Raw genomic sequence first — 15,317 nt, forward strand, 5'->3', positions numbered from 1 at the left:
TTAGGTGAAGAGCAATACGGAGACGCTGTATCGGATACCGTTTCAACAATTTGCGCGATTGGTATACGTTAATAACAAATATTGTGGATCGTACAATTTATATTTAGTGTAGCTTTATTTTTGGAAAATAGATTCATTACTTAAGGTTATCATACGTCGTCCTTTAGGAGGATTTGTCCTCCTTTTCCGGGTTTTTGACAATGTCCTCCAAGGACACCTAAATGTCCTCCTTTTTGAGATTTTGTCCTCTTTTTTTTAGAATTTAGTTAAAATTCGACCGAGATATCATTAAATAGCACCGAATTAACGCGCAGGCGGGTATTTCGGGATTCGAGGGGAAGTTGACCTTTTTTTCAGTCAACCACCTGATAACGTGAAAGAAAAAACAGTATTTTGGTCGCTGGACGAGAAAGTTGACCTATTTTTTCAGTCAACCGACTACGAAGTGGAAAAAATTTACCATTTTATCAGTATTTTCCACCGGTATACTAGGTCTGAAAATTTTGAAAAAATGTCCTCCTCCCCCGATTCCAAAATATGGTAACCCTACATTACTACACTTGCTTTTATGCTTCGACATGTATGTTCTGCAGACAAAAGAACTGAAAGTAATTAGAACTCAAAGCATGGTGCTCGGAATTGAAAGTGAAATACAAATACCAGTTCTAAAAAGCGGAAAATTTATTTCATGTCTTTTGTCTATAAAGCTTCAAAGGTGATCTGCTAAAACGCGTGTAACGTTTAAAAAAACCCGGATTTTCCAGATTAGCAGGACACGTCATGGGCTGCTAGATTATGATATGATAGGTAGTTGCTAGATTGCGAAACATTATTTTCAAACGTTATGGTGGGTCATATTTACTGTGATGAAGTATTTGATATAGGCGACAATGCGGTGTGAGCGGAACCAAGCAATCCGGCACCTAAATTATATTCAAAGATACTTTCGTGAAAACATATTAGTCGCTCCATAACTACTGTGCGCGAAGCGCAACCAAATTTCTGGGCTTTATTTGAATTTTATGAATTTTATTAAATGTTGATACTCCGTAAAAACAGCCTCGAAATTCCATTGGCTATTTTGATATTGGGGGATTAAACTACTTCTACTTGACAAACTGAAAATAGCGAAAAGCAAGTAAGTAGATCACAAATATTACGAAGCAGAAGTAGATAAAATCAGATCTTCTTGAGTAAGTACCAGAAGTAGAGGAAAACTACTTGAGTACTTCCAAAAAGTAGTGCTTCGTTACTGACCACCTCTGCATCAGAACCTCATTGCGTTCAACGTAAAAGACATGCGCTTTGTAATCATCTGTATCAATTCTTGTGTGCTTCATACAATCAAACACCCGCAATCCTAAATTATGGTGCAACTTATAAGCATCCAGTTCGAAGACATTTTCAAATTTGAGGTAATGAAATTTATGCATAGCTATCATCAGGGTGAACTGCCACTATATTTTAACAATCTGTTCTAGATACCTCCAGATACCCACCAACATCATACCAGATTTTCTTCTAACTTGTCTCTGTCTGTGCAACACCACAGAGATGAGCATGGATTAGGATTAGGTTTTGAAAAAAACAGGATTTGTGATATTTTATCGGATTTGGATTGGATTAGGATTAGAGATTTTTTATGAACGGATTAGGATTTGGATTGGATTTACCCATTTTCTGAGAGGTTGATATGTCGTGTGGCGAATGGCGACAAACTTTATTCAGATCAGTTATTAATGTACTTATGGTACAGGTACACTACACTATGGTACACTCGGTGTCAATGAACATGAGAGGTGCAGCCCTATGCTAAGTTATCTTAAATCTAGAGAATCATTGGTTGTGAAAGAAAAATTTCCAATTCTCCCTTGCATACATTAGCATTTTTTCTGAATTTCAAAGTTGGAATCGGATTAGGATTGGACATGGACTTGAATATACAAACGTTCTGGATTAGGATTTGGATTAGGATTTGAAGTTTCGGATTTGGATTGGATTAGGACATAGAAATTCTAAATCCGCTCATCTCTGCAACACCACTCTACCAGTCTAGTACAAAATTCGATCAGTTTTATTGGTGTCAATGTTCGGAATAAGCTGCCACCTAATCTCCGCAATTTAGACTCTTGTGCTTTTAAAAAACAATGTTTTCATTCTCTTATCTCTAACTACCGCTAAATTGTATTTGTATTATATTTCGAATTGGTCCACGATACTGTGTCTTATTTTTCTTTTCGTTCGTTAGTTAATTTTATTTTTCGTTCATCAGTTATCAACTGTGAAAATTGCTCCTGTCCTGGGTGGCTCGGCTCTGAAGACTTTGTCATATCGAGCCTTCCGTCTACCTTGCATGTCGCATTTCACTGTTACATTTTTGTAGTGCAATGTTGATATGTAATGTATACGAATAAAGGTTCTCTCTCTCTCTCTCTCTCACACACTCTCTCCCTCTTTCTCTCTCTCTCTCTCTCTCTCTCACTCTCTCCCTCTCTCTCTCTCTCTTACTCTCTCTCTCTCTCGTTACTCAACTCATACGAAGCATTGTGCGGTTCTAGACCGCGTTGTGATTCGCAGCTGCAACATGAACGAGGTAGGCGGTGCTCCAAGTCGGCAGTTACGAAATAGAAAATGAAGACTATCGGCCTGGCGTAAATTACAATAGTTGTCGACAAACACCATGAATACCACAAAACAAACAAACAAACCAATACATGGTTTCGGGTTCGAATCTGACAGAGGTCGACACCATAATCCCATCCCAAGTGTTGGAGGTATATCTCTACATAGGCTCCTATACTCGCCATCTCACCCTCGTAAGCGTTGTCTTAAAAAGCCGAGAAGTTGGCCGTGCTGCCACAAGACATTTCAAAAAAATTTCATTCGTTTTGTCATATCTCATGGTGAGACGCACAATGAAACTTGGATGGAAAGTTGGTCGCGAACTGAAAAAGATTGGGAAGCACTGATTTAGGGTACATGTAGGGCTATATCCTAAATTAGAGTCAATCCGGCAAATCTAATGTCATATTCGTCATGAGCAACCTTAAAAATACAGAAAACACTCCGAAAAGTTTCCTCATTCTGTTGACCAGTGATTACCAAGTTTATTGTTGGTCAATATGCACCATTGTTCATTATGAAAGCTCACGTGAAGTCGATTCATATATTCAATTGCCCTAGTCTCGTCAATACCATATGTGTGGTCGGCTATATAGCTGCACTCGCGTGAATCTTCCGATTGTGACGTAGACGGTATACCCTCAACATCACCATGACTAATTTTACTTATTGGTTTCCTGGTTTGACGAATTTCACATTTTCATTGAACACCATATATATATACAGTCCAGTCCAGACCAGGGCTGTAATGACTTGAGTCGCCATTCTTGGACGGGTCTGCTTGACTCAGGTCGGTTTTAGATATGGTTAATATTTCGATTCGACTTGAGTCAATTTGTGTTTTGACTCGACATTGATTTATTGCAGGGCCACATGAGGAAGTAATGGTTCTGGCTTCAAACCGAAAGCGGTGAGCCAGCGATGACTCTATAGGTGTCACTAATATTCCCTCTATGCCGCACGTGCGTAATTGCGCGGTGCTGATACGGTCTCTGCGCTTAGAAAATCTAAGCTGCGCACAAAAAATCCGATGATGACCTTTCTTTAGTCGTTACGCACTGTTATCCAAGCAACCGCGCAGTGACTTTGCGAGTACGTGCAGACTCGTCAAAAATTAGAGGGAACATTGGGTGTCACTAACTGGGTTACATAATTTACGAACACAAATTTCGACCATATACTATCCAAATGTTGTTGAACATAATATATTTACAAATTATTCAATATAATCCAGTACTATGTAGGCTAGATTAGACTCGGTCGATGTAATCAGGTTACCAACTGCTGGAATTGCTGGCATTCGTTATAGTTGATGTTAATTGTATTGATATTATCGGTGGATGGATCCCTGACCGTGCCTGAATAAGATTTTTTCCAGCAAATCAACATACGAGATTGTTGTTGTTGTTTCTGGTATTCATGGTGTTTCTCGACTACTATGGTCATTTACACCAGACCGTAGCTCCCGAATTGTAGCACAGACCCCTTCTACGCTTTTTGTAAGACACCGCTTACGCGGATGAGATGGCGAGGAGGAGCCTATAGATAAACCTCCAACACTTAGGTAGGAATTCTGGAGTCGACCTCGGTCGGACTCGAACCCACCACAACCCATTGGTGTGTAGCTGTGGACATAGGCGCCGACTTTTATTTTTTTTTACGAGGTGGCGAAGTATTGTGACGTCATAATTCTTCCATGCCGATGACGTCATCGCCGCACGTAAACGCACTTTACTGCATGCCGCTGGTGTACGTACAGAGTTGAACCATTCGCGTGACGTTTTAATATCAGCGTTGCTCTCAATAATATCAAACCATGCAGTCGAGTTATTAAATGGAATCTTAGAACGGTACGATCATTTGAAGTGTAACTGCGGCCTGCGCTACCTGTCCGTCCGACGGAACCTGCAGTTGCATCAATGTTATTCACGCGCAATGCCCAGTGTGACTAACGAAATACACTACGCATTGGCCTTGAAAGTAACACACGACAACTCTCGAATACTTCAAGCAGACAATAATATAATGATTACAAACGCGAAATCGCGCGGCCAATCAGTAATTGTCTCTTGCGGTTTCTTGTTTCGCGTTGACCAACTCGCATTGCGGCGACTGTTGGATGATTAAAACATTGATGCATTTCCCGATTTAAGTTCGCGAAGCATTTCAGGAGTTCATCGGGCAATTCGTAAATTCAATCTCCATGTCGATGGCCGCCAACGCATACCAATGGAATCACGTGTTGACGGCCGCACAAATTTTGTTCTACCGCCGCGGGTTGGCCACCCTTGGGCTAGAATTAATTCCACTTTCGGACACATGCCGCGATCTTGCCAATAGAAATCCACTGTCTATCTAATGCCTAATAGTTTAATATTCAATAATGTTTTCTCGATACGAGTACATCAAGCAATCAAGTTTATCGGAATGTAGAAGGTTCCCTGTTCAAACGAATCGAATAGAATCAGAATTTGTGCCACCCATAATCTTGTGATACATCACGTTAATAATGAAAGGAAGACTGAAAAATGACTTTGTGTGACAATTTAGGAGTACAAATGTATCAAGTAGGTAACAAGAAATATCGATGATGGCAAATTAGAAAGCGTGTAATCTAATCAGTATCGCCACGAATCGGTTTTGAGTGTGACATCGTATTGATTAGCTTTCGCCGCGACAATTGTTTTGTCATTATATCGGTGTTAAAGCTGTATTGCTGCATTTCCCGATTAATGTCACTGGCAGAGCTTTGTTAGAGAAACGAATCTGCGCAGAAATGAATTCCAATTTGCAGGCACACACCAACACACCCTCCAATTTCGCGCTCCGATTACCTATCACGAAGCTAGCTAGCTCATGAATGGTTTTGTAAACGGATATTGGTGCAAATAATTTAGATTTCAGAAGAGCAGAACGTATATTTGGGCGTCTGGTCAGCAGAGGATATCTAGGATCGTGCTTCTCAGCACACGCTAGGCGCGTAGCCAGTGAAAAATTAGGGGATTTGGATTTTCTTTTCAAATTTATCAATATAGCATCAATTCAATTAGGGTCAAGTACATGTGTAATTGGCGATCATATAACCTCTCCGTATCGACGATTTTAGGCGTATGATATGCTTGCCAAAGAGTCCTGGAGTGCTGTCAATTAGCGAGTCACAGATCTCTGGTGAACAAATAAATACGCGCGCGTATTTCGCAGTCTCGGCTAGAGTTTTCGCAAATCAAAATGTCCGAACATGATGGCACCGATTTCAAACCTTTATCGTATTTCAGAACTCGAGACATGATACACATCTTCCGGTGGTTACGTTCAAGTATTAGCGGGAATCAATTTAGCACGTTAAAGTCTGTTTGCAGCGATTTGATGTTATTCACTTTCGCGATGTCGCTTTTTAACCAATATGACAATATGACGTAAAACAATCACTGATCAGCGTAAACTCGATCGCATTGTCTCGAAACCAGCGAGAAATCGGAGCCAAAGCATGCTAGACCCGAGATGCGATAGTTAGGCATAGGCCAGCAATTATATCTTTCACTCCAGGCCTATTGCAGATGCTATTGTGTAGACCAGCGATGATATCGTGTACACCAGGCCGAAGCCGCCAATGCAGATTCGATTGCGCAGTTAAGCGATGATATAGTGCAGGGGTCACCAACCCGGTGCCCGCGGGCCCCAGGTAGCCCGCGAGGACTAGATGAGTAGCCCGCGAGCCCGTTCTAAAAAAGGTGGAATAGCAGCATTTACCAATATTCGTCAGATATTGCCAGTGAGCTTTTAAATATAGAGACTGATTGATTCACTATTCTTGTTTCAAATAAACTAACATGTAACTTACACACATAAACACTTGAAAATATCCTCAATTACAATTTGTAATATATAGATGTATGTGTTAGAATCGCCAGAAATTGAAGCTACGGCGCCTATACAGGCGACATGACGGAATGCCATTCACCGTCTTCTTGAAATGGCGGGGGGTTCCGTTATGATAGCTCGACGTCCAGGACTATGCCAAAGTAGTAAACAGTATTAGCCTACTATTCGGAGTTAGATGGCCGTGAAGTACTAGCAGATTTTCAATATCTGTATATACCCATTACGTATTGCATCTTTTGACACAGCTTGTTTTTGGTACACTAAACGTAGTTTAGTATACCATGTTTCTAACTTTATGTAATCGTTGCTACTGTCCGGTATAATGAAATCTTGTCATTTCTGGATGCTGAACAGTTGGAGATTGAAATTGTAACACTGCAAAATGACCCCCCCCCCTCAGTCTGCAGCAAACGTTTGGTGCATTGTTGATACGGAAAATTACAGTGGTGTATGCGCAGCAGCTATGAAGGTTGCAAGCGTCTATGGTTCAACTTATCGTTGTGAATCAGCCTTTTCGGACATGAACTTCATCAAAAACAAACACAAAACAAGCTTAATTAATGCACATCTGGAACACTCACTCAGAATTGCAGTGTCAAGTTACATACCAGAGTACAGCGCACTAGTTGATATCATACAATGTCAGGCTTCCCACTGACTGCTATAGAAACAGATAACATGATGTCCAGTCCTGCCCAGTGCTATGAATATCAAAGTGGAAATACGGTGTGGTACGGGTAAACGACGGGAGTAAATAGTAGCCCGCCGCTTCAATCATTACGCAAAAGTAGCTCTCGGTTGCAAAAAGGTTGGTGACCCCTGATATAGTGTGAACTGGGCCTATTGCAGATGCGATTGTTGAAGCCTGCGGAACCAGGCATGATCGAGACGCGATAAATCAGGCTAGCGACGATTGCCACGCGCACGGGAATGAATGACCTAATTTCGTGACCATCTCAGCGGGAGATCATCACAGATTCGTCTCGCTAGTTGTCAACACGTTTCTCGCAAATCCGTCGCGCGGAACACTGATTACACAGTTATTGAATTGCAACTGAATATTAGAGTTAGAATGATCATTTAAAACTGACGGGGTTGCGTGTTTCAAATAGGGAGTTCGACCTCCGAAACCCCGGTGGCTACGCGCCTGGCACACGCGCGTATCGAAATCAAAGACATCTCTAACGCGGTCGCATCGATTTGTCTTATTACTAATTACTGGTCACAAATCACTTGGGCGTTTGAGCATTTTGTACGAGGTGGCCGCCACCTCGTAAATATGGTCACGAGGTGGCTGCGCCACCTCGTAACCTCGTAAGTCGGCGCCTATGGCTGTGGATTATACCACTACGCTATCTCGCCACTAACAGACGAGATATTCAAGCTTCAAATAAAGTATTTGTATATGTATGTAGCATACAATAAAAGATCTTTACAAATAAAGATGCTTATATCCTATATCTACCTTGGATTGGTGCCATTTGTACCCGCTTTGAAAAACGATTGATTTCTGGTGTCCGGTCAATACCGAGAAAACCATTACCGAGAATGCCATTACCAAGAATGGACACCACCGACAATGGACATTACCGAGAATGGACACCACAGAGAATGGACATTACCGAGAATGGACACCACCGAGAATGAACATCACCGAGAATGCAATATATGCAATGCAGGCATGTTATGCATATGAACAGGTCGTGTGTGTGCACCACGGCGTTGTCACATTCGGTATCGATGCTCAGGTATAAATTTGTCGACAAGGTCAGTCCCAGTAAGCTATATTCTTGACATTGTCCATTCTCGGTAATGTCCGTTCGCGGCGATATCGTTTCTCGGTAATGACCATTCTCGGAAATGTCAATTCTCGGTAATGTCCATTCTCGGTAAGGGCATTCTCGGTAATGTCCATTCTCGGTAATGGTTTTCTCGGTAATAGTATAGATTACAGTGGTCCCCAACCTGGGGGGCGCGCTCCCCTCGGAGGGGGGGGGCGTGAAAGCTCTGAAGGGGGGCGCGAAGAAGCGGTCAACTGAAAAAAATTTCGCGCTTTGCGCGATTTACCTCCAGTTCACGCGTATTTCTCTATATATACACCGAATTTCATATTTTTTAATTCTCTCATCAACAGTTGTAACCTTCCATGCTAGCATCCCGGGCGGATTTTGTGATATGACAATAAGAGGGCGCGAAATTTTTCACTATCATAAAGGGACTGGGAGACGTGTTTAAAAAAAGGCTGGGAACCACTGGTATAGAACCTTGATTTCTGCGGTCAGTAAGTGTTACGACACAGTCAAAACCAATGTGATTTTTACGACTACGCAACTGCTCCCTTCAACGCGCAAAGACGTACTTTCTGCACTTCAACAAAGTAATTTAGTGTACGAATAAAAGTGCCACTGTGATTGTGGCTACGTGTGCAGGAACGCATAAACCAGCATGCCCCTAGATTTATCAGAACACGTGCATCACGCTCGGTGAAAAGCTCGCCCTAAACTCATCCACTTAAGCTTGATGCTGACCGATCAAAGGCCATTAATTCTGCAATCGGCAAACATATGTTGAATAATCCGATTTGTGCGAATAATTATCGAGACGACAAATTTCGCGTTATTGAGAGGGGCCGCTCACACTTCCGCTTGTGTGCCTTGGAGTCGATTTTTATCAAAATACACCAGCCGAAACTCTGTCAACAAAAGGAGTTCGTGTACCATCTGGGAATAGTGCATTGAACGCTCTCCCCCGAGATTTCCCTGCCTCTCTCATTCGAAATTTCATGCTGGTGACGTCATATTTTGTGATACGATTGTTGATATACAATGTTCTTTCCAATTCTCTACTAGTTGCTGACGATTACCACTGACGAGTGTCAGCCGAAAATGTTCGGGTTCATTTCAATATGAATATACTATTCAATATGTAGCATTATATAAATGCACAACAAAAGCATAGAATAAATGTATGTGAACGAAAAGCGGGGAGATAGAGTTGCCTAGAATCGCTCTCCGTCAAATGCTTTGTTATCAAACTCCTCACTAAAGGAATCTTCGACTTTTTTACTCATATTCTTACAAATGGGTTTTGCCTGGCCTATTAGTTGTTCCAGGAACATCATACCGATACAAGCACCAAGTGAAAATATAGCGGTAAAAACAATCATGGCGTTTGTTCGATCGTAAGTCAAATCAGCTTTCTCGAAGAGGTACGATACAAATATCATTAGCGTATATATTACCATAGAACCGCATAAATATAAGATCTGTTTAATTGGGGACGGGTGCACATAGGTTTTCGAACCTCTGCCAGAATCATCACTCATGGTTTCGGGCTTCAAGCATAATTGGATTCGTATGAATATGTACAGCAAAAACCACGACAAAATCGCTTGTGGATAAATTTGGCAAGGTATAAAAATCATGTCCAGCATCCTTGAAAACCCGCTGACACCTTCTCTGCCAGCAACTATTGTTGCACATAGTGCTATCACGCTCGACAGAAACAGGATCGGTGGTAATACCCGGAACCAAGCGGAAATCTTTTTCCAGAATGGAAGATTAAATATCTGCGATTGAAATCAGATGATCGATGATCAGCAGAACAAAACAGTGTCACTGTATTATTACGTTCTGTACCTGAGTGAAAGCAAAAATAAATCCGAATCCAAAAGTGAATATCGGCCATAAATCGCTCCTGCTTGGCAATTGTGGGTCTCCCGTTTGAATAGCGATTGTGGTCGCATGGAAGAACACCCAGCACTCATTCAGGAGCCGCCAATATCTTCAAAATATCATAGATACATCCGATTACAGAATGCATATCATAATACGTATCATATACCACCTGTTCAGATGTATTTCTGTAAAAGCAAGACTGCCTTGTAGTAGCACGATGGCTGTATGAAAAAATCCAAGTGTATGACCCCAAGTATTTTCCATCGGATGGTACCAGAAGGTATAGATGCACGCCCAGGCGAATGCATACCCGTGATATCTAATTGTGGAAAAGTTATTATAACAGTGCGATGATCTACATGTCTATAAGCCTACCATACTTTCTAACTAGCTGGAGAGGCCCGGGATTCAATCGCAGTTTATTTGTGATTGTTCCTGTAGATTCTTCATTAGGCCACATCAACACCAAGCCCCGGTTTCTATACTCGATAAGTAGGATGAAGCATATCATCATGATGACAGATGCCTTAAAATAGAACTGTCAATGCCATAGTTCGAGCTCTATACTACAAGTAGTGAGCATAGCGAAATGAACCTGAGAGCTGGACATGGCGACGTCTTGAGCAGTAGCGTCATACGTTGTGTGGGTTTGGACAAGATGTAGCACGTGGAATATTCCATTGACGAACAGCATTCCCCAGTTGAACCATCTCAATTCCGTGCTGAATTATGAAGATAAACATCTCGATAGTTTTGTTATGCTCCTGTATTGAGGCGGTTTATACCATAACTGTTGAGTCGGAAGCAGAGTATCGAGTAGGAAGTCAGGAATCGGGACATTTCAGGTCACTTGAGAGTCCCACTTCTCAATTTGTGCTAGTCAAGAGTCGGGCTGGGATTCACGAAATTAGGAGGCATCGGAATTTTTGGTCCTGGAACGTTTTGAGCAGGAGTCGGAGTCGTTGAGATAATTAATAAAGAGTAGCGGCAGAATGCCGCCGATTCCTATTGATAACACCATGAACTCACTTGCCAAACATATACTTTGTAGCAGTTGTGTTGCAAGACCAAATATCAAGTTAATGATTGGTAACGCGGAAGGCGTGACTTATCAATAATGTTTCCTATCCAAATATTTTCCAGTTATTGAATAAATATAGTCCAAAATATTAAAGCGCAAAGTACGGACATGTATATTTTGTAGTATTTTCGCTACTATCTTCTCATTTTAACCAATGTTGGGATCAAGGCACTGCCTTCGAGTCACGAGTCCTTTCGAGTGATTGCACATTTTGAGTCGACTCAAGTCAAGTCAATCGATTTTCGAAGGTGACTCGAGTCAAGTCAAGTCACTCTATTTTTGGAGGTGACTCGAGTCAAGTCGAGTCAAGTCAAGTCAAGTCACTAGTCAGTCACAATTCAAGTCAAGTTGCTTTTTCGAAGTACGAGGCATGATTACGCCACTGTATTGTGCTAGCTTTGTGTGAAATTCAGATTGAGTGGTCATTGATTCTGAAGCGATGAACGAATATATAGTTAAATATACACGCAAGAAAGTGCTGCCTCGCTCACATATACGTACAATTGTTGCATTGCCTTATTCTATATAGTTACCAGCCAAAATAGAGAATAGAGAAACAAATTGATTAAGGTGCAATGCATTACCCATTTATCCATATTGACATGATACAATTCGAGTCTGCGCCAATGGTTGAGAAGTATATAGACTATATATATTCGAATTCATTTTCAATAAAACAAGAGGTTTGGTTGAGATAAGAACAGAGATAAGAAAAATATATTTTGCAATTAAATTACTTACTACTTGTTCACGACAACGTAGGCTGTAAGCTTCGATCACTTCGTTTGTGGTCAATTAATTTGTGAGAGAACAATGGAGGCTCAGCAAAACGCACGATCATTGAATGATTGGTCGCTCTCACTGGTTACACTAGCGTTTCGCAAACAATCCGAACATATGCAAGATACATTGATTTTATCGACACCGATTACTTGATTGTATGATTCTTCCATTGCAGACAAAATTAATTTTCAAAAATTCTTTTTCCATGTTTTATCAATCCTCTAGGTATATCGGCCTCTCGCATAACAACAACAACAACAACAACAACAACACAAACAACAACAACAACAAGGCTGATAACGTACGTCCACTTATATACCGACCTGTATGGATCGTAATTTCCGGCATCTCGCTGTTGAGTTACAGAAAGTTGTGCACGATAAATAAGTCCCCATATGAAAATCTGATGAAGGGAATACAATAACCAAACCACTGCCCGCGTGGTAGCGGTCACCTCGTTCGGCGGTAGCTTCCAGTAATACCAAGTAGAAGTACAATCCTCCCCGCTACGTCCTGGTCAAAATGGTAGGATATCAAATATAGTGAAGCAGTCGGTATTGCTACTCGAGTACAAGTACAAGCAAGCCGTAAATGTTTACCTGATACAAAAATAAGTAGCGATTCACTAGACGTTCTAAAACTACTACTTATAAATTAAAGGTTTGAAAAGTACTAAGTAAGCAGTTTTGAAAACTAAATTGGATCTAGATGTCACATAAATTTAGTATAGTAAATTAAAAAGTTTTTATTGCAAGATCCATATCCGTGACAACGCAAAATGACTGATTATACTTCACTAATAAAGGGGTTATCAAAATACATATCCTGGCAACTTGATACATGAGACTATTACGCCCAGTACATATGATTATTTCACTCAAAAGAGTGACAAACCCAACTCCAAAATTACTTTCTACTAGTGCGGAGTAGATCGACTTATTAGCTGGTCCCACTCCGATCCTGTTTCCAATTCTCCGGTCCGGCTCCAGATAAAAATGAAAAAGTCCGGCTTGATATCCAATTCGGCTTCGGTTCATGCTGCACCCTACACGGTACGGTGGTTCCGGGAATTTATAAATATGAATCGTTTTGTTTTTGCACTGGCTTGGTGGTTACTCGCGTGTGGTTGGTTGGTAGTTATTTAGTTACAAAAGTCATGCTTATCAATAAAGATTCTAGCCGGATCAAAAAAGTACTGATTTGGCTCCGATCCAGCTCCGGCCGTATCCGAAAAAGTACTGATCCGGTTTTGGCAAGAATTGAAAAAATCCGACCGGATATCCAATCTGGCTCCGGTCGATGCTCCGCACTACTTTCTACTTCACTGATCCGCTGTGACAACCTCACACAAAGGAGGAGCTAATGGACTCTGTCGCTGTAACATGGGATTAGTACCTGGAATTGAAGTGTCATTACATCCATATGGCTCCGACATCAGACGTTCTTGACTGTTATTAGAAGCGTTGTGAGTATATCCTGATAGAGCTTGCCATCCCTCCAGGTTTCCTAAACAACAAGCAAATATTGACAGAGTCTACTACTATCTCAACGCGGAAAGTCATCTTCCACTTTCAAGCCTACTCACCCCACAACCACATCATGCCAAGCAGAAAAATGATAAACGTAAGTCCAGACAGTAATGCGACGACATCTTGCCTTACCGCCATTATCTAATACTTGCAAATATTATAAATATATTCTCAATATTGCCAAAGAATACCTGAAAAGGTTAGTTAAAATGCATCAAAATCCGGTTCCAGCTGAAGTCCCACGTTGAAGTGCCGTTCGATAAATAAAAAACCGGCTTTAGCCTACAGCTAACATCTGTATAACCCTGAGCACGATTACGCAGAATAACAGCCTAAAAGCTGTACCTAACACTGCCTTGACGATAGCACTAGTCGCTTACCATGGTGCTTCAATATATCGCGGTAACAAGCGATAAAGCGGTATTGCTTGTAGTATCACCAAATTCACCCGATTTTAACCCTCGCGTGAATTTATCTGGACAAGACTGTAATTTATCAAAATATGTCGCTTTGTAGGTACGTTATAATTTACTTGACAAATCATTACGATATATAGTCGAATACTCTTGCAACCGACCATGTATATCGACTTGATGTATGTCGACTTGATCACTTTAGCAGCCAGTCGGCTCATTTGGGCACTTTATCCTGCTCTTGCGTTTAGCCTATTGTTAGCAAATCAACTGAGAAACCTTTATATCTGAGGATGGTCTTATTGGCTGCAATGTCTCTGATAAAAGTAATAATACCTTATTCTTACGTCAGTTTGCTACGGGTTTTGTTCAAAGTTAACCCAGCCATAGCTCTTATCGCTTGAAATGACAACGCACAGACGTATACAAATGTTTTGTTTGTTCTTTCATTCGAGGAATTGTCGCTTATAAACTCCGTGGACATTTGAACCCGTACTTAAAGTTCATTAACATCAATCTTTGTGAAGCCTTTATCAGTCGTGTTACGGTCAACTTCAATTCACGCGATCTCTCATCATCACGCCGGGATCGGAACCACTCCCGTCGGTGGCGTGACGCTGGTGCTTAACCAACTACGCCACTCGCCTCCCCCAAATGTCATGTAACATCTCGTTGATATTGCGCTGGGAAAAATCGATTCGATCTCGATTTGAGCATAGCAGGGGTCGAGAACCTTTCTCGCCAAAAGAGCCGTATGGGCCCAATATTTCCAATTGCAACTTATAAAAAGAAATACGACGATGCTCACCAATAGCTACGTCACAATTGAATATTTATGACGTCATTCTAGCCGGCAACCCCCCAATTTCTGCGCGGGAGAGGGTACAATTGCCCATCTCGACAAGCACTGGTCGTAGAGTGATGATATATAGCTCAAAAGCTGCAGAAACATCATGTTTATATCTGTCCTAAGGAAAAAGTTTTCTCTATTGTGAACACAAAACGAGTTACAGTTAAAAAACACTAAAATATTAAAGCGGGTAAATGGCGGGAGTAACTATGTTACATGTTAGTGGGATTTACACAAGAACAGCAAAATAAAGCAATCTCATTATGTAAAAGCTCACTGGTAAGGGCTGTTACTCCATATATTTTTAGAACAGGCCCGCTGGCGATTCATCTGGGCCAGAGGTCACCTCACTTTTTGCAACCAAGAGCTACTTCTTGGGTACTGATTGAAGCGACGGGCTACCATTTACTCCCACCGTTTACCCGTACCACACTGAATTTCCACTTTAATATTCATAGCACTGGGTAGGAATCACATTGC

The 15,317-nt window shown here is 41.3% G+C and overlaps 1 protein-coding gene across 1 annotated transcript; it reads right to left on the reverse strand.

Annotated features, from left to right (window-relative positions):
* Nucleotides 1–9,398: 9,398 nt before the first annotated feature.
* LOC145434034 (uncharacterized) lies at nt 9,399–13,788 on the reverse strand. The gene is made up of 8 exons (XM_080311310.1): nt 13,631–13,788; nt 13,441–13,551; nt 12,369–12,558; nt 10,777–10,903; nt 10,562–10,707; nt 10,351–10,500; nt 10,143–10,287; nt 9,399–10,072 (listed from the first exon to the last, which is right to left on the reverse strand). Exons 1-8 carry the CDS (start codon nt 13,710–13,712, stop codon nt 9,503–9,505), a joined length of 1,521 nt encoding a protein of 506 aa, XP_080167436.1. The 5' UTR covers nt 13,713–13,788; the 3' UTR covers nt 9,399–9,502.
* Nucleotides 13,789–15,317: the final 1,529 nt, after the last annotated feature.

The sequence above is a fragment of the Botryllus schlosseri genome, chromosome 2 (assembly GCF_051294905.1).
Source record: "Botryllus schlosseri isolate E-star chromosome 2, Bs_hap1, whole genome shotgun sequence".
In the NCBI taxonomy this organism is placed as follows: domain Eukaryota; kingdom Metazoa; phylum Chordata; class Ascidiacea; order Stolidobranchia; family Styelidae; genus Botryllus; species Botryllus schlosseri.